The following is a 25,814-nucleotide window of genomic DNA, read 5'->3' as shown; positions in this document are numbered from 1 at the left end:
ATACAGAAATGGGGTTGTTTTAATAAGCTCCTTTTCAGACCAATAATGGATAAATCATGTTTTTGAAGACTAAACAGGACCGTTAATGATTTTCGATAACTCTTGGAATCACCGTGAGCTTTCATAATTTTATACTAGAATTAATAATAAATATTATTACCAAACTCTCAAATGTTTTTGTATAAACCTACTGAACTGTATATTTGTCTATTGGACTAGAATATTTCAATGAAAGTGCACGATTTGATGGCCATTTAACTGGTAAGTAATCATGTCATAACATAAGTGGTATGTACTGTCAATGATCAATATTGCAATATAAACTTCGGGGTGATTGTCCAAAGACTTTAGATATCCAAAGACGTTGCACTCATTTTACTATAAATGGGAGAAAGTGCAACCTGCAATATGGCAGAATAAGTAATGCCTTCTAAAGAAAAGTTTTTTTTGTCATGTTTTAAAAACAAAATTTGAGGCACTTGTTGGCAGATTTCATTGATGATTTCAAATATGAAATTGAATCATTAGTTCAGCTTTGGAGAATTAGATGTTTCCCCATTCAAAGAGATAGGAGCTGCACTTGTATGACTGAAATAGTTTCAAAGATAGCCGCCGAGTGAAATGACTTGCCTGAAAGGGACTTTGGATATAAGACTTTCACTAATTAAAAAGTAAGTAAACAACTCAGCCACTTAGATATCACCACTTTATGTCACGTCAAAATAAAACTTGAAATGGCCTGAAAACATGATGACTGTGGGTTTATTTTAATGAGCAATCAGCTTTGGGAAATTAAAGGTATATCTTCGTGTCTGTGACAGACTGTGTTTACCAAGAATGATTGATGATACAACAATTAGTTGACTATTAAAAAAAACAGCTGAACATCAATACACAAATGAAATATATTGTTTAATTTGTTACTGCCTTTAGTTATTATTTCGGAATAAATGTAAAAATGCTTAAAACACTAACTTGATGAGATCAGTCCTCCTCTGGCCAACGAACCAACAGTGGATGATTATGATTCAGGTCATTATAGGCCAGAGGTCAGATTGGATTGGAACATTCAGAATATTAGAACGAAAAAATAGAACTAAATAGAATAAAAAATTATTATAGTTTTTTTTTTGTTTTTTTTGATGTAATGTAAAGTAATGTTTATTTAATCAGACAATGTGACTATGTGAACTGGGACATGAATTCAGAACACCACTGACATAAGGCCTACAACACCAAAGTTTAGATGGCAGGTGAAGATAGATTGTTATTTTTATATATATAGTATTCTGAAAACAATTTGATAGTTGGTAACAGATAGTATACACTGTTTGATAGATAATGATAGATAACTTTTGGGGTTTATTGGATGACTTTTCAGTACCTTTAGTAGTCATTCTGTCAAGTTTTTGTCATAATGACTCTTTTTTTGTAACTCATTATGCATCAATTTAATTGGCAAGCCTAGCAGAACTTTAATTTGAAGAATGCAAACATTGCACACAAAGACTCCGTACAAACTCATTATTTCAAGCACGTTTCTGTGATCGAGCCGTCGGGTAGACATGTCAAAACTGCCCCTGCCAAATTGGCCCACTCTCTTTGTTCTACTCCAGTGACCAAGGAGTTGTGTCTGCAGCCTCGGTAAACATGGCCACACGCTTCAGAAAGTGGGCTGGGAATGTGTGCTTTCAGAATAACGAGAGTGCAATAAGAGCAGTTGCCTGTCAGCCGTCCTGTGTCCATGAGCTCCGGCCAAACAATGATCCTCATCTTGTACAGTCCGACAACGTAGAAGCTGTCATCTTACAATAGCCTTGGTAAAAATGAAACTTGCTTTTCTCATTTCCTTCCTGACGGTCATCTCTTCTCACCTCTTCTGCGTACCTTGTAGCTGTCGTGACCCACGTGCTCCGTTCAAATTGGATTTATGCCACGAAACTGCAGTAGTGAAGAAGGACTATAGAGGGATATCAGTCTTCACTCTCTCTCTTTTCAATCACAACTACATCACTTTTTACCGATGCATGCAGGCATAATCTGGTGTCCTGTACTAATGCAGGCAGGCAGATATTAATTACTCGAGGCTAATGCTGATGGCTTGCAGAAATGTTTGAAGCGACAGTGTTTTTTTCTGCCGTGCATTAAGCCTGATTCACATTATGGCAATTCCAGAACATTATGCTCTGCTGATGATCAGAGGTAATATTAAATACACCTTCAACATTTAATACATTTAGAAAGCCTTCAGTTGCTGAGGAACAACTCATTTTTGATCCCAGTGGGTATGTCTTTTGTATGTGAAAAGAAACGTGTTTTTCTGATGCTTCTGTTTGTTTCAGATATAGTTTTCTAAGGTGTTCAGACACCAATTTCATTGTATAAATGCCCTTTTGATACAAGTAAGCTGCATTAGTATCAAGTTTGCTGATATTGAAAGAAAAAATTGAAAGAATAGCTTTTCAAAGCATGAGAGAAGCGATGTATCAGAATAGCCCATTTACTTTGTGTGAGGATGCAAACCGAGTCAGAATAGCTCTTGTTCCAGTAGGACCGTGTCTGATCAGCATATGGCTTTCTCTCTCCCATTGTTTCAGGAATAGAAAACAAATGCAATTGCTTGCCAGAATTCTTCTTACCAATCTGTCGGAGCTGTGCCATGGCTGCCAAGTGAAGGCTGGCAAAGAGAAACGAGTGCGTGGTGTGATAGATTTTTCCCTAAACCTAACTACATACCTGCTACCTGGGTCTCATCTCCAATCGACGTCCCCTAATGTCTCCAATAGACGTTTAATTCTATCTGGGTCTCGACTCCAATCGATGTCCCCTAACGTCTGGGTCTAACGTCCCCCCTTCTATCTGGGTCTCAACTCCAATCGACATCCCCTATCGTCTCCAATCGACGCTTAATTCATCTGGGCCTCGACTCCAATCGACATCCCCTAACGTCTCCAATAGACGTTTAATTCTATCTGGGCCTCGACTCCAATCGACGTCCCCTATCGTCTGCAATCGACGCTTAATTCTATCTGGGTCTCGACTCCAATCGATGTCCCCTAACGTCTGGGTCTAACGTCCCCCCTTCTATCTGGGTCTCAACTCCAATCGACATCCCCTATCGTCTCCAATCGACGCTTAATTCATCTGGGCCTCGACTCCAATCGACATCCCCTAACGTCTCCAATAGACGTTTAATTCTATCTGGGCCTCGACTCCAATCGACGTCCCCTATCGTCTGCAATCGACGCTTAATTCTATCTGGGCCCCGACTCCAATCGACGTCCCCTAATGTCTCCAATCGACGTTTAATTCTATCTGGGTCTCGACTCCAATCGACATCCCCTAACGTCTCAAATAGACGTTAAATTCTATCTGGGTCTCGACTCCAGCAACGTCCCCTAACGTCTCCAATAGAAGTTGAATTCTATCTGGGTCTCGACTCAAATCGACGTCCCCTAATGTCTCCAATAGACGTTTATTTCTATCTGGGTCTCAACTCCAATCGACGTCCCCTAACGTCTCTGTAACGAAGGTTCTTTGTGTGGAATGGAAGAAGACAAGGGTCGGCGTAACGGGGACTCGTACAATTTATTAATAAAAAAACCAAAACAAAGAAAAGGTGCGCCACATGCGCGTTCACCGTAGTAAAACTACAGCACAATGTAAAGACACTCTTTCCCACTGGACTCAGCTCTCAGTTCACTTTTATCAAACTCTTCCCGATGTGTAAATTCAGTCCATTCATAAAACTCTTTCCGATGTACACCTCAGTCCTCTTGTCAGCCAGCAGGTCGTGAGTGTTTGTACGAGTCCCCCAGTCCTTCTCTCTCCCGCTCTTTTGCACCAGCCAGCTTATATGCGGTCTCCCCACGCCAATTACTGCAATCAGAGACAGGTGTTCGTCATTTTGCACTTGACCCACTTACTTACCGCTCGGTTCCTCCCTCACTCTCTCGCTGCAGACTCCGCAAAACCACGCCCCCCTCATCACATACCCCCACCGCCCGACTCAGGCCGGGGAGCCAAGGAGGGGGGCTCCTTCTCCTGGAGAGGAAGTCAGCCACAGCCATCTGCGCCCCTGGCCTGTGGATATCTTTCATGCGGTGGAGCCATTGGAGGGGAGCATGGTCCGAACAGAGGGTCTAATTCCCGTTCAAAGAGATAATAGCGGAGGGTGAGAACGGCCCATCTGATGGCAAGACATTCTTTCTCAATGGTGCTGTATTTAGTCTCTCTCTTAGAGAGCTTACGACTAATGTACAGCACCGGCCGCTCTTCACCCTCTATCTCCTGGGACAGGACTGCACCCATCCCCCTGTCCGACGCGTCCGTCTGCATAATAAAAGGGAGAGAAAAGTTAGGAGCCTGTAAGAGCGGTCCGCCACAGAGAGCAGCCTTTATCTGGGTAAAGGCCTGCTGACACCGCTCCGTCCACTGGACGGTATCTGGTGCATCCTTTTTAGTTAGATCAGTCAGCGGGCTAGCGAGGTCCGAATAATTAGGCACAAACCTTCTGTAGTATCCCGCTAGCCCCAGGAACTGTCTAACCTCCTTTTTGGTCTTAGGTCTCGGACAGGTCGCAACTGCTCCAGTCTTATCAATTTGGGGACGCACCTGTCCATGACCCAAGTGGAAGCCCAGATACCTAACCTCCACACGCCCAATCACACATTTCTTTGGGTTGGCCGTGAGCCCAGCTCCTCGCAGCGCCCCGAGGACAGCCCGCAAATGCTGCATATGACGCTGCCAATCATTACTATAGATGATAATATTATCCAAGTACGCAGCGGCATATGGAGCATGCGGCCGTAGAATTCTGTCCATCAGGCGCTGAAAGGTTATCGGAGCCCCGAACAAGCCGAAATGAAGAGTGACAAATTGGTGTAATCCAAACGGCGTTGTGAAGGCAGTTTTTTCTTTAGACATTGGAGTTAAGGGGATCTGCCAATATCCCTTCGTTAAATCCAGTGTCGAATAAAATTGAGCGGTGCCGAGCCGATCAAGCAACTCGTCAACCCGAGGCATTGGATATGCGTCGAATTTCGACACAGCATTCACCTTGCGATAATCCACACAGAACCGGACCGAGCCGTCAGGTTTTGGTACCAAAACTATCGGGCTTGCCCAGTCACTGTTGGATTCTTCTATTACCCCCATGTCCAGCATAGCCTTCAATTCTTCCTGAACTACTTTCTTTTTATGTTCAGGTAAGCGATATGGCCGGCTGCTCACTACTACACCCGACTCTGTCTCAACGTGGTGCTGAATGAGATCGGTTCGGCAGGGCAGGGGCGAGAACACATCAGCAAACTCCGTTTGTAAATTACGTATATCAGTGATTTGGAACGGCGAGAGGTGGTCTCCACCAGTGGCCAGCAGGGCCGGCGCTCCGCACACGCACATCACGCACTGCGCGTAGGGCACCAAGTGCTTGGGGGGGCACCAAAAAATCTGGGTCGTGAAAAATCATCACATTAGGCTACTAGTATAAATAACAAATAAAATATTTCTAAAGCATGTTAATATACAAAAGCAATACAAAAGTAATATAGGCCTAGACCAAATTAGTCGAGAAAAAGGTGAATCTCCTGTGCCAGTCTCCCTCTGGTGCCCCCCCTTCCCCACCTCCCAGTGGTCTGTTCGATTATGCCTCAATCAATGTCAAATGTGGCAGACACCGACCTCAGACATGGCCTCGAAACGGCACCAAGAGTCGGGGGCGGAAAAAGGAAAAATTAAGAGACAGCGGGATGATACTCGCGCGTCGCTTGCAGGTAAGACAATGTTTTAAATAAAAATTTTGGTTTTGTAGCGCGGGCGCCCTTGCGTCGTGTATGCATGTCCAGGGGGGCGTCGCTAGTAGTGCAAATGATCCAGGGCAGGCTTTTTTAGCCCTGCATGTTGAATCTTTTATTTTAACGGGGGTCCGGTTTCTCCCCCGGGAAATTTTGAAACTTGGGCTGTTTAAGATGCAGTTAGTTTGTTTGAGAAGAAAAGGAAGACCGCTTAGATACGTTTTTTCGTTGTTGTTTTATGCGGTTAATGCGGTCATTTTCAAGAGGTTCATAGGCCAAGGCCCAAGGGCGACATCTGTTGGTGAAACTGCAATTAGAAAAAAAAAACCCACAATCTCAGTGTTTGTATATTTTCATATTCACAGAGTTGTCAAATTATTAGGGCTGGGAAAAGATTAATCGCATCCAAAATAAAAGTGTGTCTACATGATATATGTGTGTGTACTGTGTATAATCATTTTGTGTATATATAAATACACACACATATACACGTATATATTTAAGAAATATTTGCATGTATATACTGTATATATTTATATATAATTTATATTATATATACATTTAAATGTTTTATATCTAAATAACAAATATTTCTTAAATACATACATGCAAATGTGTATTTATATATATATACACAAAATAATTATACACAGTACACACACATACTATATATCATTCATGTAGACACAAACTTTTATTTTGGATGCGATTAATCGCGATTAATCTTTTCCCAGCCCTATAGAATAGCAGAATGGTCTCTTTATAGAGATGTAGACAGTCCCTCTGTTGAGTAAATTCTATTGTGCAGTTATGTATGGTTATTTGCAGTTTAAAATGTGCACTTTAAAATTCATACTTGTACAGTTATAAACTTTTTTTGCACTTTTAACTTTCTGTGTTTACAATGTTCAGTTCCAAATCTGTGTTTTTAGTAATTGTGGTGGTTCTTGGTATTTATAATTTTAACCTTTATATTATTTCTTTTCATATTTGGTGCCATTGTTAATGTAAAATTATGTATTTGCAGCAGTTATTTTGGAAGTAAAGAGAACCTAACTAAGAAATTCCGAATGGTTGTTATTCCTTGGGTGAGTGGGTGGGTGGTTGGGGGTGGGGGGAGTGGGGGCGGAGGGCACCACCAATCATTTGTGCTTAGGGCACCTAAATAGCTAGCGCCGGCCCTGGTGGCCAGAGCGAGTGATTGAGACTTTGAATTCGCCTCTGGACCAAGATCCTCCTCCCCACACACTACTGTTGCCAACATCACTGACTCCGCTTCGCTCCATTTTTTAAGGAGATTGAGGTGGTAAACCTGATGTTTCCCTCCCCTATCTGTACGAACGACCTCATAGTTGAGATCCCCAACTCGTCGTGTGACCTCAAAGGGTCCTTGCCACTTCGCGAGTAATTTCGAACTGGACGTGGGGAGTAATACAAGTACTTTATCTCCCGGTGCAAATTCGCGTAGTCTAGCCCCCCTGTTGTACCGCCGACTTTGTTTGTCCTGGGCCTGTAACAAATTCTCCATAGAAAGCCGCCCCAAAGAGTGTAGTTTTGCTCTCAGGTCCATGACATATTGAATTTCATTTTTGCTATTCGAAGGTCCGTCCTCCCAAGTTTCTCTAAGCACGTCCGGCACCCCGCGGGGCTGACGCCCATAAAGAAGCTCGAAGGGGGAAAACCCCGTGGAGGCTTGGGGGACCTCGCGTACAGCGAACAAGAGGGGTTCTAGGCACTTATCCCAATTTTTGGCGTCTTCCTGTACGAGCATCCGAATCATTGACTTCAACGTGCGATTAAAGCGTTCGACCAGTCCATCTGTTTGTGGCTGATAGACGCTGGTGCAAACCGATCTAATGCCCAATAATACGTGAAGTTCGCGAATGGTACGTGACATAAACGCCATGCCTTGGTCGGTGAGAATCTCCTTTGGGATTCCCACCCGGGAGATTAATTGAAACAGTGCGCTTGCTACGCTCTTGGCGGAAATATTGCGAAGCGGCACTGCTTCTGGGTATCGCGTTGCATAATCCACTAGGACTAATGCAAAGCGATGCCCTCGTGCGGATCATTCTAATGGCCCGATGAGGTCCATGCCAATTCTCTCGAAGGGGACCTCCACTAAGGGAAGGGGGCACAATGGTGCTTTTGGGTTGGCCGGTGGGTTTACCAACTGACATTCGCGACAAGACGCGCACCACTTGCGCACGTTCTCGTGAATGCCCGGCCAAAAAAAACGGGTCATTAGACGATTTAGTGTTGCTGTCTGCCCTAAATGCCCAGCCATCGGATTACAATGAGCCGCCTGGAAAAGCATTTCCCGACGGCTCTTCGGAACTAATAACTGCGTTGTATCTTGTTTGTCTAAGCGTCCTGGGTCACCCGATACAACTTATCTTTTATAATTGCGAAATAAGGATATGAAAGAGGCCGGTCGGGGTGGAGAGGCTGCCCGTCGATCGTGCAGACCTGATCAAAGGCATTTTTAAGCGTTTCATCTTGGGACTGCTCCAGAGGAAAGTCATCACACTCAGAAAGATCTTGTCTTTCAATAGCGTTCCGATCCTCTGGTGCAGGTTCCGATGGTCCTGGTACAGCCTCTCCCACCTGAGCGACCGCTCTCCTCCCCCGCTTCCTTTTAAGCCCAGAAACACCCGCACATAAATGTCCCAATAAAACTTTAAACCCCGGCCAATCGGTCCCCAAAATTAGCGGGTGTCGGAGGTGCTGACTTACGGCTGCCTCCACCCTATGCTTTTGGCCCCTGAATTGGATCGTGACCGGCATTAAGGGATAATCCACCACTTCCCCGTGCACACACCTCACCTTAAACATGCGGCTATTATCCAATGCCCCAGGTTGAAACAGATTTTGATGGATGGAGGTTTGGTTACAGCCTGAATCCACCAAAGCCTGAAAAGTGCCCCCCTTTATCCTCACTGGTATTTGGTACAACCCAGCTCGATCGGGGGCGGCCTGCGGTGTGTCAGGGACCCTGATCAGAGTCCCCACCTCAATCACTGGACACTGATCGATAAAATGGCCAGGGTCCCCGCAACGCCAACAGGCCGGCCCAGTCCTTCCCGCCACTCCTCACTCTCTCGCTGCAGACTCCGCAAAACCACGCCCCCCTCATCACAGTCTCCAATCGACGTTTAATTCTATCTGGGTCTCGTCTCCAATCGACGTCCCCTAACGTCTCCAATAGACCTTTCATTCTATCTGGGTCTCATCTCCAATCAACGTCCCCTATCGACGTTTAATTCTGTCTGGTCTCGACTCCAATCGACGTCCCCTAACATTTACATTTACATTTATTCATTTAGCTGACGCTTTTATCCAAAGCGACTTACAATTTCTATATATCGTGAGCTTAGAATTATACAGTTCTATCACCGTTTAGGGTAGTTCTGAGATATTGAGCATCAAAGTTTTTAAATCCCTGCTGTTTTGTGAGATGGAACCTTTTTATTTTATTAATAACTACTAACAAAATATTTTTTTTACAAAAATAACACCACACAGGCATTAATAAACACCTAATGGATAAGATTATGTCAAAAACTCAATTTCGACCAAAAGTGGAGATAAAACCATATAAATCTAAGCTCACAATATGTCAGAAGTCGCACGCATCTGGAGCAACAAGGGGTTAAGTGTCTTGCTCAGGGACACATTGGTGTCTCACAGTGGATTCGAACCTGGGTCTCTCACACCAAAGGCATGTGTCTTATCCACTGCACCATCACCACTCCTAGCGTCTCCAATCGACGTTTAATTCTATCTGGGTATCGACTCCAATCGACGTCCCCTAATGTCTCCAATCCACGTTTAATTCTCTCTGGGTCTCGACTCCAATCGACGTCCCCTAATGTCTCCAATTGACGTTTAATTCTATCTGGGTCTTGACTCCAATTTGTCGTCCCCTAACGTCTCCAATAGACGTTTAATTCTATCTGGGTCTCGACTCCAATCGACATCCCCTAACGTCTCCAATCGATGTTTAATTCTATCTGGGTCTCGACTCCAATCGACATCCCCTAACATCTCCAACAGACGTTTAATTCTATCTGGGTCTCGACTCCAATCGACGTCCCCTAACGTCTCCAATAGACGTTTTATTCTATCTGGGCCTCGACTCCAATCGACGTCACCTAACGTCTCCAATCGACGCTTAATTCTATCTGGGCCTCGACTCCAATCGACGTCCCCTAACGTCTCGAATCGATGTTTAATTCTATCTGGGTCTCGACTCCAATCGACGTCCCCTAACGTCTCCAACAGACGTATAATTCAATCTGGGTCTCGACTCCAATCGACGTCCCCTAACGTCTCCAATAGACGTTTAATTGTATCTGGGTCTAGTCTCCTATCTATCACTTGTTCCCCTAACTAACTTATTTCCTTCCCTAACTGACTTGCTTCCTGCGCAGGAATAATCGACAAACAGACTTCAGCAAATGTCCTTTAAATGCTTTAATCACGGCCGGGAGAGTACTCGAGCAGTTCCCAGAGCATCTCTCCCAAGAAGAAGCAAGGCCGGAGGATCTCAGATAAATTCCATTGAAAATCCCACCAGTAAACACGAATACAACAGTTTTTATAAAATAAGGGAATGGGCGAAGTTACATGATACATTACATAATTTCCCAACAATTTGATTGGTTCTTCAAACTCTCCTGTTACTTAGGTAGGAGCAAATTCTGTTTTTGTTGATTACTAATAACAAGGTTTCAATAACGGTTACAATCATAAAAAGAAGATGAAAACAGTTTGCTGCGAGGGAAGTGGTAGGAAAATAGAGGAAATTGTGTGTGAAAACTGCACTTGTTTTTTTTTTCTGCTTTGCCTCAGGTTTAGTGTTGTCCATGATGCCCTCAACCCATTTTGGTGATAAAATGCAGTATTGACTGATGGGCATTTGATTATTTATTTACATTGTCTGTACAATTGTTATTATAAATATGTTGTGTATATTTTTATTTACATTTATTTGGCTATATACACAACAGAAACATAACCATTTGCATTGCACATACAGTCACATTGTACATTGTAGTAAGAATGCATAACTAATTTTGCAAATAACTTTTAATGATGTTTTATTAACAAAGTTCGGGAGGAGCACGTTCAGAAAATTAAACCTAATTAAACACACGTGGAGCACACTCAGACAATCAAACCTAATTGGACACGGGTGGAGAATACTCTGCTAATCAACTCAATCAACAGTCAAGAGGTGTATATATACAGATAAACTTACTTCCATTCGTTGACAGTTTAACAGCATCCCTCCACCACCCCATCTCCTCACTTCTAGTCCTAAATACACTTACAACGGGGGGAGTACTCTGGGTTCGGGCAAAAAGTCCGAGCTCGGAGCCCCCGGACAGCACGCCAAATACGCATAATCTTTACTCTGTTAATTGATGTAAGTGTGTACTTGTGAATTGCATAAATTATTTACATTCACCTAGTCTACCAACACGAATACATTTCTATCATTGTCTGTACAAATGTAAATAGTTATGTTGTATATATCTTGTGGATAAATAAACAAATATTTTCTTGTTTAGTTACATTTTGTTCATTTGATTAATCAGATATATCCATAACATAAATATAAAAATTTACAATGCACAGTCACATTGTACTTGGCAGTCAGAATGGATAACTGAATATGCCGTTAATGCACAGAAAATGATTTACAGTCTCTAAAACATGTATTCATTATATACTATTATTTCAGCTCAGGTTTTAACAAGACCGTTGTTTATATATGTTGAATTTTGAGATTGATAGGCGCGACCACAAAGTTGCAGAGCAGCGAATGCAAACAAAATGAAAGCGGAACGAAAATGCGCTACTCATTTATGCTTCACGGACCGTTTATTAGTTCGGACCAATAATAGACAGCTAACTTGCCAGTCGCGGGCCGATCTCAAAACACGCTACACTGTTACTAGGAGATCCAGACTCTGGAGATCCAGTGAAGAAATCCATTGAATTCGCCTCAGAATTAATAACAACATCACTGCGAGATCCAGTTTGAAACAGTCCGATTCGGCGCAGAGTTCTCTGTTATAAACCATAGATATAAAAAAAAATCTAAACATTTTTTTTATAAAATAAATAAATAAGTGAACTGACTTAAAATAAAACAGCACATTGTAATATCTGTACCTTAAGTCTATTTATTATTAAATAATTTGTCAGTATTACAGTTATTTTGGGGGAAATTTTAATAATTGCATTGCAAGCTGATTTATGGTGTGCCCCTAAATTTTCGGGCTTGCCTTCCTAAAATGTTCAGTCAGGGGCTTCAAAAAAAAGTTATTCTGGAGCCCTGGGCTAGGTAAAAAGTGACAGTGATTAGCACTGCATTTGAACCAAAATTGTGCATTTTTCAACTCTTGCCATCCAGAAAAAACCCAGTAGGTTTCAGTATGGATAGATGCTCAGCGCCTTGTCACGCTCCTGGCGTTTTTAAATAAGCCATGCACTGAAAACAAATTTTTCAGAATATGCTGACGTTAGGAAAAAACGCTTCGGTGGACACATGGCCTAAGACCACCAGTCTCTGGCATTTAGAACAGAGTCTACTTCAGGTGTAGAGTTTCATTTACTCTGAGCCTTTTGGCCTTGAGCTGTGAAGAGCCACGCGCCCTCACATTCATCACTGCCATAATCTGACATTAGAGGCTTGTACAACTTGTCCAGCAATTGTAACTCTCCCCTAGAGCTTCATTCAATAAGCTAATTAATCATTTTGAAGCGATACCCCTGGTATTGATTTTATGCTGCTGTGATTTGTTTTGCATCTACTCACATCTAGAGATGTGGCATCAGGAACCGTTTGAATCGCTGATATTAGGGCGCAACTATTTTTTAGATGTTTCAAAGCTTGATTTCCTGGTGGATTGCAACTGCAAAATCATTCAATTTTACCTTTTCACAGCTTGTCTCGGAGAAACATCCATTTAAAAAAATAACTTCAGGGTTTATAAGCATTGTGCATCCCAACATGAATCAAGTTTTGCCAGTTATGATGCTTGATTGAATGAATGGTAATGATTTTTTGAGTGAGTGAGTTCGCATTATTCACACTGTTGTGAAAAAAAGACAAAAAGTAATTTGCTATGATGGCTTTTTGTTTCATGTTTCCTGGTATAACTTATGTAGGGCCCTATTTAATCCATCTTATTTTCCATTTTAAATTTGATGGATACCGTTTTTTTCCCGTTGCCTGGATTTATTAAATTATAATATTTTTTAAATTTAATTATTTATGAAAAGCTTAACAAAATAAAATTTTTAGGGTCCTAACTGTTTAATTTCCCCCAAAATTCTCTTGCAGAGACGCACATAAAATGCAGACTCATATTTAAATAGCAGTCTTTTTGTGCTTTAATATTCACAGGAACTAGTCCATATCATGATATGATTAAATGTATAGCCTTTTGATTAATTCATTCAAATTTGGTCAAACTCTGTGACATTCCACATTATAGTGAGCATTGATTTTTAATAACTGGATTTGTGTTTCGATGCATGTTAAAGCATTACCCTGCCTTTAGATGCATTTCAATAGCATAAAATACCTTGTTGAAACTATAGGTTATACAAGTGAAATGCATATTGTACATTGTAGGAGGATGCGTGGCCTCCACTTTGTGTTTCCACTCAGTTTGTAGCATATCCATCACACCGTCTTCATTATCTCCTGCTAAATCGACTGCTAGGATTGCTGGGTAATGTGTGTGTGGTTAGTGCTTTCTTCTTTACATTGATGATTACCCCAGAAAGCTTCTTTATTGGTTTTTTAGAGGCCGGCTGTATCCACTCCTCCTCACTGACACAGATTAGAAGTGTTGAGCTGACAGGAGTGAGGGAAGAGATTTATTGTTTGCATTGCTACGACTCCTTGACTCTATTCTGTTCCCCCCATGGACAGATAATCAATAAACTGTGTCCACACGATGATGGGGCGTGCATGAATCCTCCTCGGCCAGTGTCGAGTGTGAATAAGCCCTTCACTACCACACACGCTTATATCCAATGCAGCTTGTGTTGAAGTGATTCTACAATGGACACCTATGCTCAAAATGTAGCTGAGTTTGGTGCTGCTAATACCATGGGCATGGGTTTGATTCCTAGCAAACATCACACACATATAGATAAAATATACACCTTGAAAGCAATGTAAGTCTAAAACTGATGTCAGGGTTTGGGTTGAGGAAATACTAGGACGTACTAATTCCACTTTCAAATACTATTTAGGACGGATAGTATGTGAATTGTGATTCACTGAAGGAGAATAAGGCCCCATCCACACTACTGCGTTTTAGTTTAGAAACGGAGAATTAAAACGAATACGATGTCCGTCCACACCAGCGTTTTAGCTGCGTATTAGAATTGATCTCCGTCCACATTAAAACGACTGAAAATGCAGATCAAGTGACCATTCACCTACACTGGGCGTGCGCGTGCCGGTGTTGTGCCGAATTTTGACCCCCGCCAAATTACTACCCCCCTAGCATTGGTAGGTTTAGGATTAGTTGTGGGGGAGGGGTTAGGATTAGGGGTGGGGTTAGGATTAGGCAATCAGGTACTGACTTCAACGAGGGGGGTAATAATTTGGCAGGGGGTCGGCACAACACCGGTGTAAACGGGAAACAGATTGACAATAGTCAGATTTCGTTTCAGATAACCCTAAGTTTGATAAGTGCCGATCTGGACATTCGAAAGTTTTCGCACCATTCCTCTTGAACCACAACTTCAACTTCATTGATAAAATTATCTACTTCGCGTCTGGGTCCTAATCAGCCGTCGGGGTTGTATTCGCTATAACAACCGCCTCACTCTACACTATCCCTTACGTAAAATGCAGAATTTACTTGCGCTAGCGTAACTGGCTGTTGTTGTAAGTTCTCTTCCGTTGTATGACCCAATCAGAGAGCCAAGCGTGAGTCTCTGCGTCATCGTTTCTAAAGTCCTCCGTTTTGACCCGTCTTCTAGTGATGTGTCCTCCCGTATCGAGGCTTCAAAGCGTGTGTCGAGTAATCCGGGATGATTTCTGTGATCGCGTGTATCGAGGCTTGTGTCGGTGACGTATGTGGTGACGTTTGAAGCCTCGCGAGCCGCCTGTACCACGTGACTGCTTCAGGAAGTGGTTCGCGGTTTGGCGGTCTATTTGAAATATAAGGGCCAGCAAAATGCAATGGATTCCCCATCACATTTTGTGGACTTGGGACTTTGCGAGTTTGTTAGCGATCTATTCAAGCTTTTTTTTTTTGCGATGGAACCATGGGATGTCATTATAATCACACTGCACGTTTTACATTTATTGTCCACTTGATGGCTCAATAGATTGAACCAATTGGATGGAACGCTTCAATGCTTTATGAAGCTTCATCTCGCCATCACTACCGTCTTCAATAAAACGAGAGATTTAAAACGCAAAACGGGGTCGGCAGCGTTTCTAAACTTTTCCGTTTTAGGTCTTCGTTTTTGCCGTTTTAGTCTGGACAAGAGGAGCAAACATAGCAAAAGGTCTCCATCTCTAAACTAAAATGTAGTACTGTGGATGGGGCCTAAATAGGGAAGCAAACAAAAGAGGGTTACGATGGAGGACAGCTGGGGCAAATGAATCAATAATCAGGTAACAAGATGGGAGGGGCTAGACAATCACAGGAGAGCACACGGCACAAGGAAACACATGACAAGCCATGTGATCACACCAAACATGGCAAGAACACTAGAACATGGCCAGTAAAACTAATCACAAGCTATGTGCTAACACAAAACGAGACATGAACACACAGCTAATGAAAACACTCATAAGCCACGTGTTCACACAAAACATGACAACATACACAGCTAGTGTAAAACACAAGATGCATGCAACACAGCACAAGACAAAACAGGAGTGTCAGGGCTCTGTCACAAAACCAAGAAATAGACGGCAGAAATGACAGAACCCTGACAAAGTTGTTTGTTGAAAAATCGTTTGATGTTTAAATTAATAAACGTTCATACATTTGGTTAAATTTGGTCTGTTTGACACGTTTGGGTGCAAGTGTCTAAATGTAAATATGCAGATGAAGTCTAAGCATGGTATACAAATCGTCTGTGCACGGATGATGACCTACTTTCTACATTTTTCTACATTATACAGCAAGCATGCACATACTGTACCTCACAATGGATCGTGAGCATCCATTTACAGTGTGATGGATAAATAGAAGCAATTTTAAAGATCTAACATATACTGCACATTATGTACACTTCAACAATTTTTTACAAATAGACTGTAAAACAGTATACAGTATGCTACACTGTTGTCAAACAATCTCATTACTTTACATATTACATATTATTTAATTTAGCAAGTGATATCCAGTTTCATCTGAAAAAAAGGTTAGTTTGTCAATGTTCTTGTTCTTTCTTTCTTTCTTCCTTTCTCTCTCTCTCTATATATATATATATATATATATATATATATAGCACCATTTAATACAACAGGGTTTTGCCCAAAATGCTTCACAATTTTCTATCTGAAACAATAAGACAAACATGCAAAAATAACTTTTTAATTTCTATGTAAAAATCAAGATTAAGGAGGATCTTAAGGTCACCATCAAATCAAAATGGACCATTCTTGGTTTTTTAATGGAATTTTTATTTTTTTGTTATAAATTATTTATGCGTGCACTTTTTTTTTATTCATGTGCCCTTATAATAATCAAAGATTGCAGCAATAGCAATCCACAACGATCCAATGATTCAATCAATTCCCGATGGACAAAATCAAGTCCCGTCTTACATTTTGTCTTGTTCGAGAGGCCGTTTCACTCAGATATACATCACAATAGGGAAGAAACGCATTGTAACTTCTGTTTCATTCTGACTTTAAAATTCTGTCATCATTTGCTCACCCTTATATCAGTCATGTGCAAGTCTTTCTTATGCAGAACACTCGAGGGAATTATTGAACAACATATGTCCCGAAAAGTAGTTTATATATTATTTGTACATATAAGTTGTGCAGAATGTGAATTAATTTCATCTTTTCTTTGAAGAGAGTCTACAATATCTGATGTACACCTGCATGCAAACAGGACATTTGCAGTTATTAGTATTCTGTTTGTAAATGGAGAACAGATAATGATTCTCTGGAAGGGTCCTTTAGTCTCAGGAGTGATTATATTAGTTCTATAAGGCTTTTAGTAATTGCCAAAGTAAATGTAGCAGCACAGAGGATTTCTGCATTATTTATTCATTTAACGGCTGCTTTTATCATAAGTGCTTCATGTTCTCCTGAGTATATAGCTGTTTTGTCTTGACTACTGTATTGCATGTAGATGCTTTTACCTCAGGGTTTACACTGCATCATAGGATCACCACTGATTTACACCAAGTTCACACCAAGAATAATACCCATAATGTTAACTATAACCATAAATATATTAGTGTCCACATCAACGCACAATAGCATTCTGTTTATTCTAAGCTTTTTTAAGGTTTGTCGCCTGCAACTTTAAATGATTGAGCTCTTAAAGCTGGATTGATCTGACAGGTTGTCAATGTTTTTATCAGCTGAAAAATAAAACTTTCTGAAAGTGATTCCAACGATATTGTTCCTCTGTGACACATTGTTATAGTTGTGGTGTATCTCATCTCCATACCGGCGTGATGACTCCGACCCATAACCAGATGAACTGGATAAATATTGTGAAAGTTCTGATCCAATCTGACTTCTGACCTATTATGCCGCCTAAATCATAATCATACACTGTTGGTTTGTTGGCCATAGGAGGACTGACCCCAGACTGAGCCTGGGTTCTCCCAAGGTTTTTTTCTCCATTCTGTCACTGATGGAGTTTTGGTTCCTTGCCACTGTCGCCTTTTTTTTTCCGCCTTTATTCGCCATTGGCTTTTGGCTTGCTTAGTTGGGGACATTTAACATTTAATTTTGAATTTAACAATACTATTACAACTTTACTTTCCTGTTATCTCCGTAAAGCTGCTTTGAAAGAATTTGTATTGTAAAAGCGCTATATAAATAAAGGTGACTTGACTTGGTGTAGACTCTGCTATTCTTTTATAATTAGAATGATTTTTTAAAACTATATATATATATATAGTTTATCTTGTTGCCTTCCAACTTTCCTTATTACTCTCTGATCTGTCTCTATGTGCTCTTAAAAAGAAAGCTTCCAATAGTATTTTTTTGCAACAAAGCCAGAGAAGAACTGTTCCTCTTAGATCCTCTCACAGAACAGTTCTTAAAAGAGCCATTTTTTCTTAGTGTGAAGAACATTTTAATAATCTAAAGAACGGTTCCAATTAAATAAGCTTTTGTGCAATGGAAAGATGTAAAAGGTTCTTAATGGAATGATTGATGGCAGTAAAGAACTTTTATTTTTAAGAGTCTATATCAGTGTGGTCTTCTAAAACTGAGTCTGGGTTATTTAGTGCAATATAACTTCATGTGATTAATTAATGTGTGAGTTTCAACACCATTTACCACCTTCCTTACACTATCAACAAGCAACCAATATTTGAACCAATTTTTTGTGTGTTTATATTGAACTTCACATCAATGTCTCCTTAAGTTTCCTCTTAATGTCTAGTTAAACATTTTGTTCATTGCATAAATAGTAACTAAAATAGTACAGTACGAAGCAAATTGTGTATGTTTTATTGCACACTACTTGCTTCTTTGGACCATTAGTCACACACACACACACACACACACACACACACACACACACACACACACACACACACACACACACACACACACACACACACACACACACACACACACACACACACACACACACACACACACACACACACACCATGTTTACTTGGAGACATTGCATAGATTTCTATTGTTTTTAACCCACTTACAAAATTAAAAAGTACCTTAACTAATTGAATGTATTTTAAAATGTAGTTGATTCCTGTGATGTCAAGGATGATTTATCAGCATCATTACTCCAGTCTTCAGTGTCACATGATCATTCAGAAATCATTCTAATACGCTGATTTGCTGCTCAAGAAATATTTCTTATTATTATCAATGTTAAAAACAGTTGTGTTGCTTAATAAACTGATATCTTTTTATATATTAGTAGGATTTTCTGATGAAAAGAAAGTTTAAAAAAGAGCATTCATTTGAAATAGAAATGTTAGGGTTAGTCAAAAAGTATATTTATTTTTAAACATGGCATTTCGATAATTTAATTTTCACGTCTTTTTCTACAAATCTGAGACCCACCACAAGCCGTTTGCAAATTTGAGGACATACGGGCCTTGCACTGCCAGTGTGAGGATGAATGGTCTGTCGAGAGATTCATCTATAAAACTCTGGTAACACAGTGGGATTTGTCAGGTCTCTCCGGGAACAGGATTATTATATGGTGTCTCAGAATGACCTGTCTTTAAGAGTAATTTTCTCTTCCTTGTTTGACCAGCACGCTCTCCCCAGTCAGTCCCTTTAACAAGCTCTACGATGACATCTCTGTCACAGCTGCTGCCTGTGGTCCTGTTAAAGTCAATATAATGGCACACCATTAACATTATCACAAATGGGAGGTGGGAATAGATAATATGATTTAAAAGAAAAACGATGGAGGCCTCACAGAGCACAGTTCAGTGTCATAAATCCTTATAAAGCTGAGAGGGACAGAGTGTTCGCTCACATTACTCAATTTTTAATGTCGTTCCGAACCGGTATGAGTTTTTTCTCCTGTAGAATATAAAAGGTGACGCTTTGCATAGTGTTCAATGAGGACAAACACAAATGAGATCTGTCAGACGGCATGAGTTTAATTAGATCTGCAGTCAGTTGCACAACATTAAAAAAATCCCTTAGAATAATAACTAAGGGTTTTCTTTTTTTGATTTATATTCTTATATTCTTTTTTTTAAACATCACTATAAAAAAGGTTTAAAGGTGCATTGTGTAATATTTTGTGTGTAAATCATAGAGTATAAATACATAATTATTTCAGGTCACCTTGCATGTGCAGCTTGTTTGAGATCTACTGACTTACACTTCGGTTATCAATAATATTCATCATGATATTTAGCTGTGATGTTCCAAAGCCCTGAATTTGTTTCTAAAAGTAGTTAATGTATGATTTTGTGGTTTATCCAGGATTGGTTAATGCTTAATATAATCAATTCCTCCCTTTAATTGCACAATATTTAATGTGTGTGTCTCTCACATAATCTCAATGGAAAATATATTCATCCCCATGCTTAAATTGTTCAACTCTTCAACCGCTTCTCCATTTTTGTCTTAACACACTGTCATTTTAGTTTTATAGTCGCAGAATTGCAAGCGAACACGTGACATACACTTTGCTTTATTACGGGCAGCTTTTTCAGAAATCTTTCTTTCTTGGTCTGCAGATTTTCTCTTGACTTTACCAGTTGCTTTTAACTTTCATTTCCTAATAACATTTCAGATTGTAGAAGCTGGAAGAACAAATTGTTTTGTGTTCGATTAGATTAGAGCAATTATCCTTATTTTCTTTGGATTTTTCTAGGTTTTGTCTGCTGAAATCACCCTGAGAGATTTGAAATGCTGAAAACGCCTAATGAATCAATTAACTTTTTAAAACTTGCAATAAAACACTAGTGGTCTCAAAAGAAATGCTCAAACTTTGGAAAGATATTGGAACAGAAATAGATTTCCCCCCTAACTAGTATTCTGTCCATTAAAAAGTTTCTGTAATATGGAGAGAAGTTTGTTCCCTGCAGAAATTGTCTTCACTTCTGTTCATTTAGAAAATCAGAACGATTAAGATGGACAGTTCAGTAAAGTGTCGTGGCTTATGCCTGCAAAAGAAAGTGTGTGATCACCTTTCCACTCTACTTCAGCTGAAATAATAACTTAAGCATAATGGGGAAACTGAGTTAGAATATCTGCAGACTTTTGTTCCTACAGTAAGTTCTCCTCGTCTTGCTTTATTACCTGCAGTGCTTCTGCTGTTATGATTCTATAGAAAACTCATATTTATTTCAAGAGCAGCTTTGCTGGACCTCTGAGCAGAAAGAAAACTGGTTGTTGTATTTTATTTCTTCAGGGTCGGATCTGCAAGATCCCTTTGCGCCTATCGAAAAATCTGTAGACCTGTTTTTGATTAAAAATTTAATATTTTTATCTTGTTTTTGGCTTTTTTTTACCATCTCATATGTCATATTTCATGTGGAAAGTGTTTTATTATGATACATTTTAAATTTAAATACATTTTACATTTTAAACAAACATGAGTAAACCCTACGGTTCAAAAGTTTAGGATATTTCTTTTCCTTTCTTTTTGAGAGATGTCTCTTAAACTCAGCAAAGCTTCATTTATTTGATCAAAAATACAATACAATTGTGAAATATTACTAACATTTTAAATAAACGTTTTCTATTTTAATATATTTTAAAATATAATTTATTCCTGTGATGGCAAAGCTGATTCTTCATTGTCACATGATCCTTCAGAAATCATTCTAATTGGCTGATTTGCTGCTCAAGAAAAACTTCCTATCAATGTTGAAAACAGTTTGATATTTTTGAGGAAACTTCTCCTTGAGGGTTCGTTGATAAATATTAAGGTCCAAAGGACATAATTTGTTTGATATAGAGCATTATAAATGTCTTTATTGTCACTCTGATAAATTTAATGTATTATAATGTAACATAATGTATTCATTGCTGAATAAAAGTATTAATTTCACAAAAACAAAACAAAAAAATGGTAGTTTTGTATATACAAATTATTGGTTTATTATTTTTGTGGTCATTTTTGAATCATTGTATGGTGCCATCTACTCCATGCGACCTAATCCAGGTATCCCTAATCTATCCTTAAAATCTGAGGTCAATGATTTATAGGAATTATATTCCAGGACCATCAGCAAAAGAAGGTTTATCGAGAATTATGTTCTGCTCATTGTTCTGATCATATTAATATCAGCCTTCAACCTGCTTGACTTCAAACCAATTCAACTAATTGACCGTTTTTCCAAACAGTTTGTACGTATAAGTTCATAATGATTGTGAGTTATACCACAGCAGACTGTCTATAAGTAAATTCACTGTTTACCTTCATGTTTTCTCACAGGAGAGGAGAATCTACTGGCAATTCTGAAAAGAAGATGGTGGAAGTACATGATTCTGGGATTGATTGATATAGAAGCCAATTACCTGGTCATTAAAGCCTACCAGTACACCACACTGACCAGCGTTCAGGTAGGTTTCACCCCAGCTAATGTTTATGAGTGTGTGTTTGTGCATTTTGAAAAGAAAGATTGTGAAAAGAAGCGAAAACGCAGTGGCTTGAAGCCTTTGTTATGCCTGTCCGATTGGCAGTTAAAGCTCGACTGTTTGCCTCACATTGCGCTTGTCATTTAATCTTCATTAAGGCACTGTAAGTGCTGAAAGAGCCTTATTCACGTCACTGCTAATGGTGTTTGATTAGTGGCCAGAGGAGGTCTCAATGATTATTAGAGATCCCAACAGAGAAAAAGATCGATTTTCTTCACTTCTCACTCTTCTATTGCCATCACCGACAGTCATTACAAGAGCCCTTGTGGATGCAAAGACTGTCATCAACTATTTGATAGAGAATGTGCTGGCATCCAGGCATATATTAGCCTAGTCTACTCTACCATTAGACACTCAATAAGACATCCAGACAGGCTTTTATCAGGTGTGAAGCTGTAGCTGAGAGGATCAGCTCAATCAGGATCAGATCAATAAGGATTTTATAATGTGCACAAAAGAGTACACAGCTTGAAACAAGAGTGTGTTGTTATTGATTTCTTTGCGATAAGATCCCACAGCATTATGATAGCATGTGACTACAGATGAATACAGATGCTGTTCGATATTTATACGCCCCAAAACACAAACAAACACCACAGAGGCATCATTCCCTCGCAAAATGTTTAAATGTTTTAAAAAATGTGCAACCTCTAATTGCAGTATCTTTGATATTTTTTATGCTTATTGTTTGAAAAAGGAGTTGTGGACGAAATCACACATTTAAAGGATTAGTTCACCTCCATGAGTTCACGGCACGTTGCGGATCAGCTCAATCCGAACAATTGTAGTTAAAAAGTATATATATATATATATATATATATATATATATAAAAAAAAAATTGTTTCGCTAGATAAGCCCCTCCTCCTCAGCTGATCGTGCACAGTCTGTTAAAGCACTTCAAAGACCTTTGAAACTGCATTGATTTGGACTTCAAAACGCTGGTTGTCACTGAAGTCCATTATTCAAAGAAAAAAACAGAAATGTTTTCCTCCAAAAATTTAATTTCTCTTCCACTGAGGAAAGAAAGACATGGATATCTTGGATGTCATTGGGGTGAGTAAATTATTAGGAAATTTTCATTTTGAGGTGAACTAATCCTTTAAGTGGCTAAATTTGGTAACCAGTTCTACTCGACCCAATTAAAGTGGGATTCACACTGGGTTTCTAGCGTGGGAGGCGGACGCGCTAACAAGGACGCTAAAGACCGCAGCCGTAGCGCCAGTCGCTAGTGCGCCTCTTGAGGCAAGGGGAGTGAGGTTTACACGCACAGCTCTTACTGGCCAACATAAGACAAAAATAATTATAATGCAAATCTCAAAGCTTCTCTATTCACTGAAACTGCATGATCACTGGCTGTCAAGTTTAGTTGCTGCATTTGTTTATTAAACACAGTAATACTGTATATTAGCTCAGTATCTGAATCTGATCCACTTGCAGGCAACTTTACTTCTAGATGAACATGATTTGCACATATATAATAAACTACTAAGTTGTTTGGGTCATGTCATATCTAGCCAGGACTACTTCAAAATAATAGGTGTATGACGTCCCTGCAAACATGCACTTATTGGTTTTCAAGAGTCCTATTTTTTTAACTCGCCCACTGCAACCAATCAGCAGGTACCGCCAGTTCAGCACTACTCCGGTGCCTACGCAGCACAACCTGTGCTCCTGACTTTAAAGCGTTATCTGTCTCTGTGTTCTCCGCCGAGCACAGAAGAGAGTTAGGTGTTCAGTTCATACCAGCGTCTGTGATCAGACAGCGGAAGCAGACGCATGTGCTCCTGCTGGTCAATCAAACGCTGAAACCCCGAAGAACGCCAGCAGAACTCTTAATCATTTACACTGCATTGTTTAAAACCAACTTTAGTATAAATACTGCAGATGTGTGATGCTTTGTTGTAAAAAAACAATGTTAGATGAGCAAGCTTGAATTGCTACAGGGAACGTAGGAATTTATAAGCTGTTTGGTTTAAAACTGTTAGGGAATATGATTAAATGTGTTAATTCTTTATTATAATCACACCAAAATAATGTTAAATTGACATGGTAAAAGTAATATATTTTTTATGATAATTTAAAATAATATCAATTGATTTAAGTGTTCAAATGAACTTGTGAGCTATATTATAGTTTATAATGTCATTACATTTTGTCCTGTCTAAAATAGTTGGTTTCGGGGAAACTTGAGTGCAAGGTCTCCTGGATTCAAATTGTTTTTTTTATTTTTTACATTTCCGTATTGGATGGAAATGAGCAATGTTTGTTTGCATGCAGATAAGTGAAAAACATATCAGATGTATAACAGGAACCGCACTGATGACCAACAGCAAAACATTGACAAACTTTAGATTCCAGCATTGACACTCATTATAACACACTCTAATGAACTGAAAACTTTCTTCTGTTAGATGCATTTATTAAATGAACAGATTATTTTATTTAAAGCGACTTACCAGCGAGGAACACTACAACATTAGTTATTCATCAGGAGACGGGTGACATTAGGTGCTCAAAACAAAGTTTCAAAGTTTGCCAGAAATGTACAAGCTAATGTTGAGCTTACATTACAGAAATGTACCATAGTACCCATAGTTTCCTCCAAAATACCATTGGCATTTGTGCAATTTAAGCTTAAATATTTTTTCACAAATATGTTTCATATCATGTGTTTTTTGTTGTCTATAATATGTTCTTTACCAATTTTATTAAAGTTATATGGAATATATTTATTTATATATATATAATATAAATAAATGAAATGAAAATGAAATGAATATATGTATATATATATACAGTATAAGGCTGGAAAACACTACATGACTTTTGCTCAGTTTTTTGCCAAGACAGCATCCAAATGTGCTTGGCTCGTTTTGTCTTTCTCTGTTTTTCTTTTTTCAAGAAAGAGTTACTTTGTTTTTTGCTTCACCAACAACAGTGTTTTAAACACAATACCTTTGCTGAATGATTCGTGTTGGAATGATTCAATTTGAGTCAATGATTCAGTTCTTTTTTGAATCAGCGTTTTTGTACTAATGATTTAATGAACGATTCAATGACTCACTCACTTGTCGCCAACAACTGTGGCGTATTGATGTAACAGTCTTTTCCATCTATCTAATAAAGCTGGAAACTTAGTACATTAAAAAAGAGAGATTAAAATGACTGATGTGATTTTAATTTATATAATAATTTAATATAATGTATAGTATTAACAATGACTGTAGTAATAAGGGTTTTGCTGTTGTCAAAGTAAATTAAATATGCAAGTATAACATAAAAATAACAGTAAATTAGATTAAATGTCAGTTCCGTAGGGTAAACCGTATACACACACGCCGCCCACCTTTCTCAGTTGTTAAACCTTACATTGTGTACAGGAGGAATCAAATGAAGTCACAAACAGAGACATAGTAAGTGACTGATAAACAAGCCAGGGGCTTGAGCAGAGCTGATGCATTTTCAGCTGTAAATTGGAAAAAACATTTTCACATTTTCAACATTTTCTAGCATGATAGCTTGTTTGATGAGGTCAGTCGGGTTGCGGCTCATCCCACGCTGGAGTTCATCATGCTGTGCTCTGCTCCGTGTGTGGAGATGCTTCCCGCCTCCCAAACTTCTGCATGCTATTCCTCCCTGTGGATCACAACGAGTGTATTTTAACATTTTATATAGACCGTAA

At 39.4% G+C, this 25,814-nt stretch overlaps 1 protein-coding gene across 1 annotated transcript in view; it reads left to right on the top strand.

Moving 5' to 3' along the window:
- The window catches only part of LOC143730723 (solute carrier family 35 member F1-like), an 81,408-nt gene that overhangs the window by 46,255 nt on the left and 9,339 nt on the right, over positions 1–25,814 (top strand). The window contains exon 3 of the mRNA XM_077221258.1: positions 21,929–22,056. Coding sequence (XP_077077373.1) covers positions 21,929–22,056 — 128 coding nt within the window. The remainder of the gene's footprint in view (positions 1–21,928; positions 22,057–25,814) is intronic.

The sequence above is a fragment of the Siphateles boraxobius genome, unplaced genomic scaffold (assembly GCF_051911475.1).
Source record: "Siphateles boraxobius isolate OS27281-9 unplaced genomic scaffold, OSU_SipBor_1 80, whole genome shotgun sequence".
NCBI lineage: Eukaryota > Metazoa > Chordata > Actinopteri > Cypriniformes > Leuciscidae > Siphateles > Siphateles boraxobius.
Note: the sequence above shows the minus strand (reverse complement) of the source record. Positions and strands in the feature narration are given on the sequence as shown.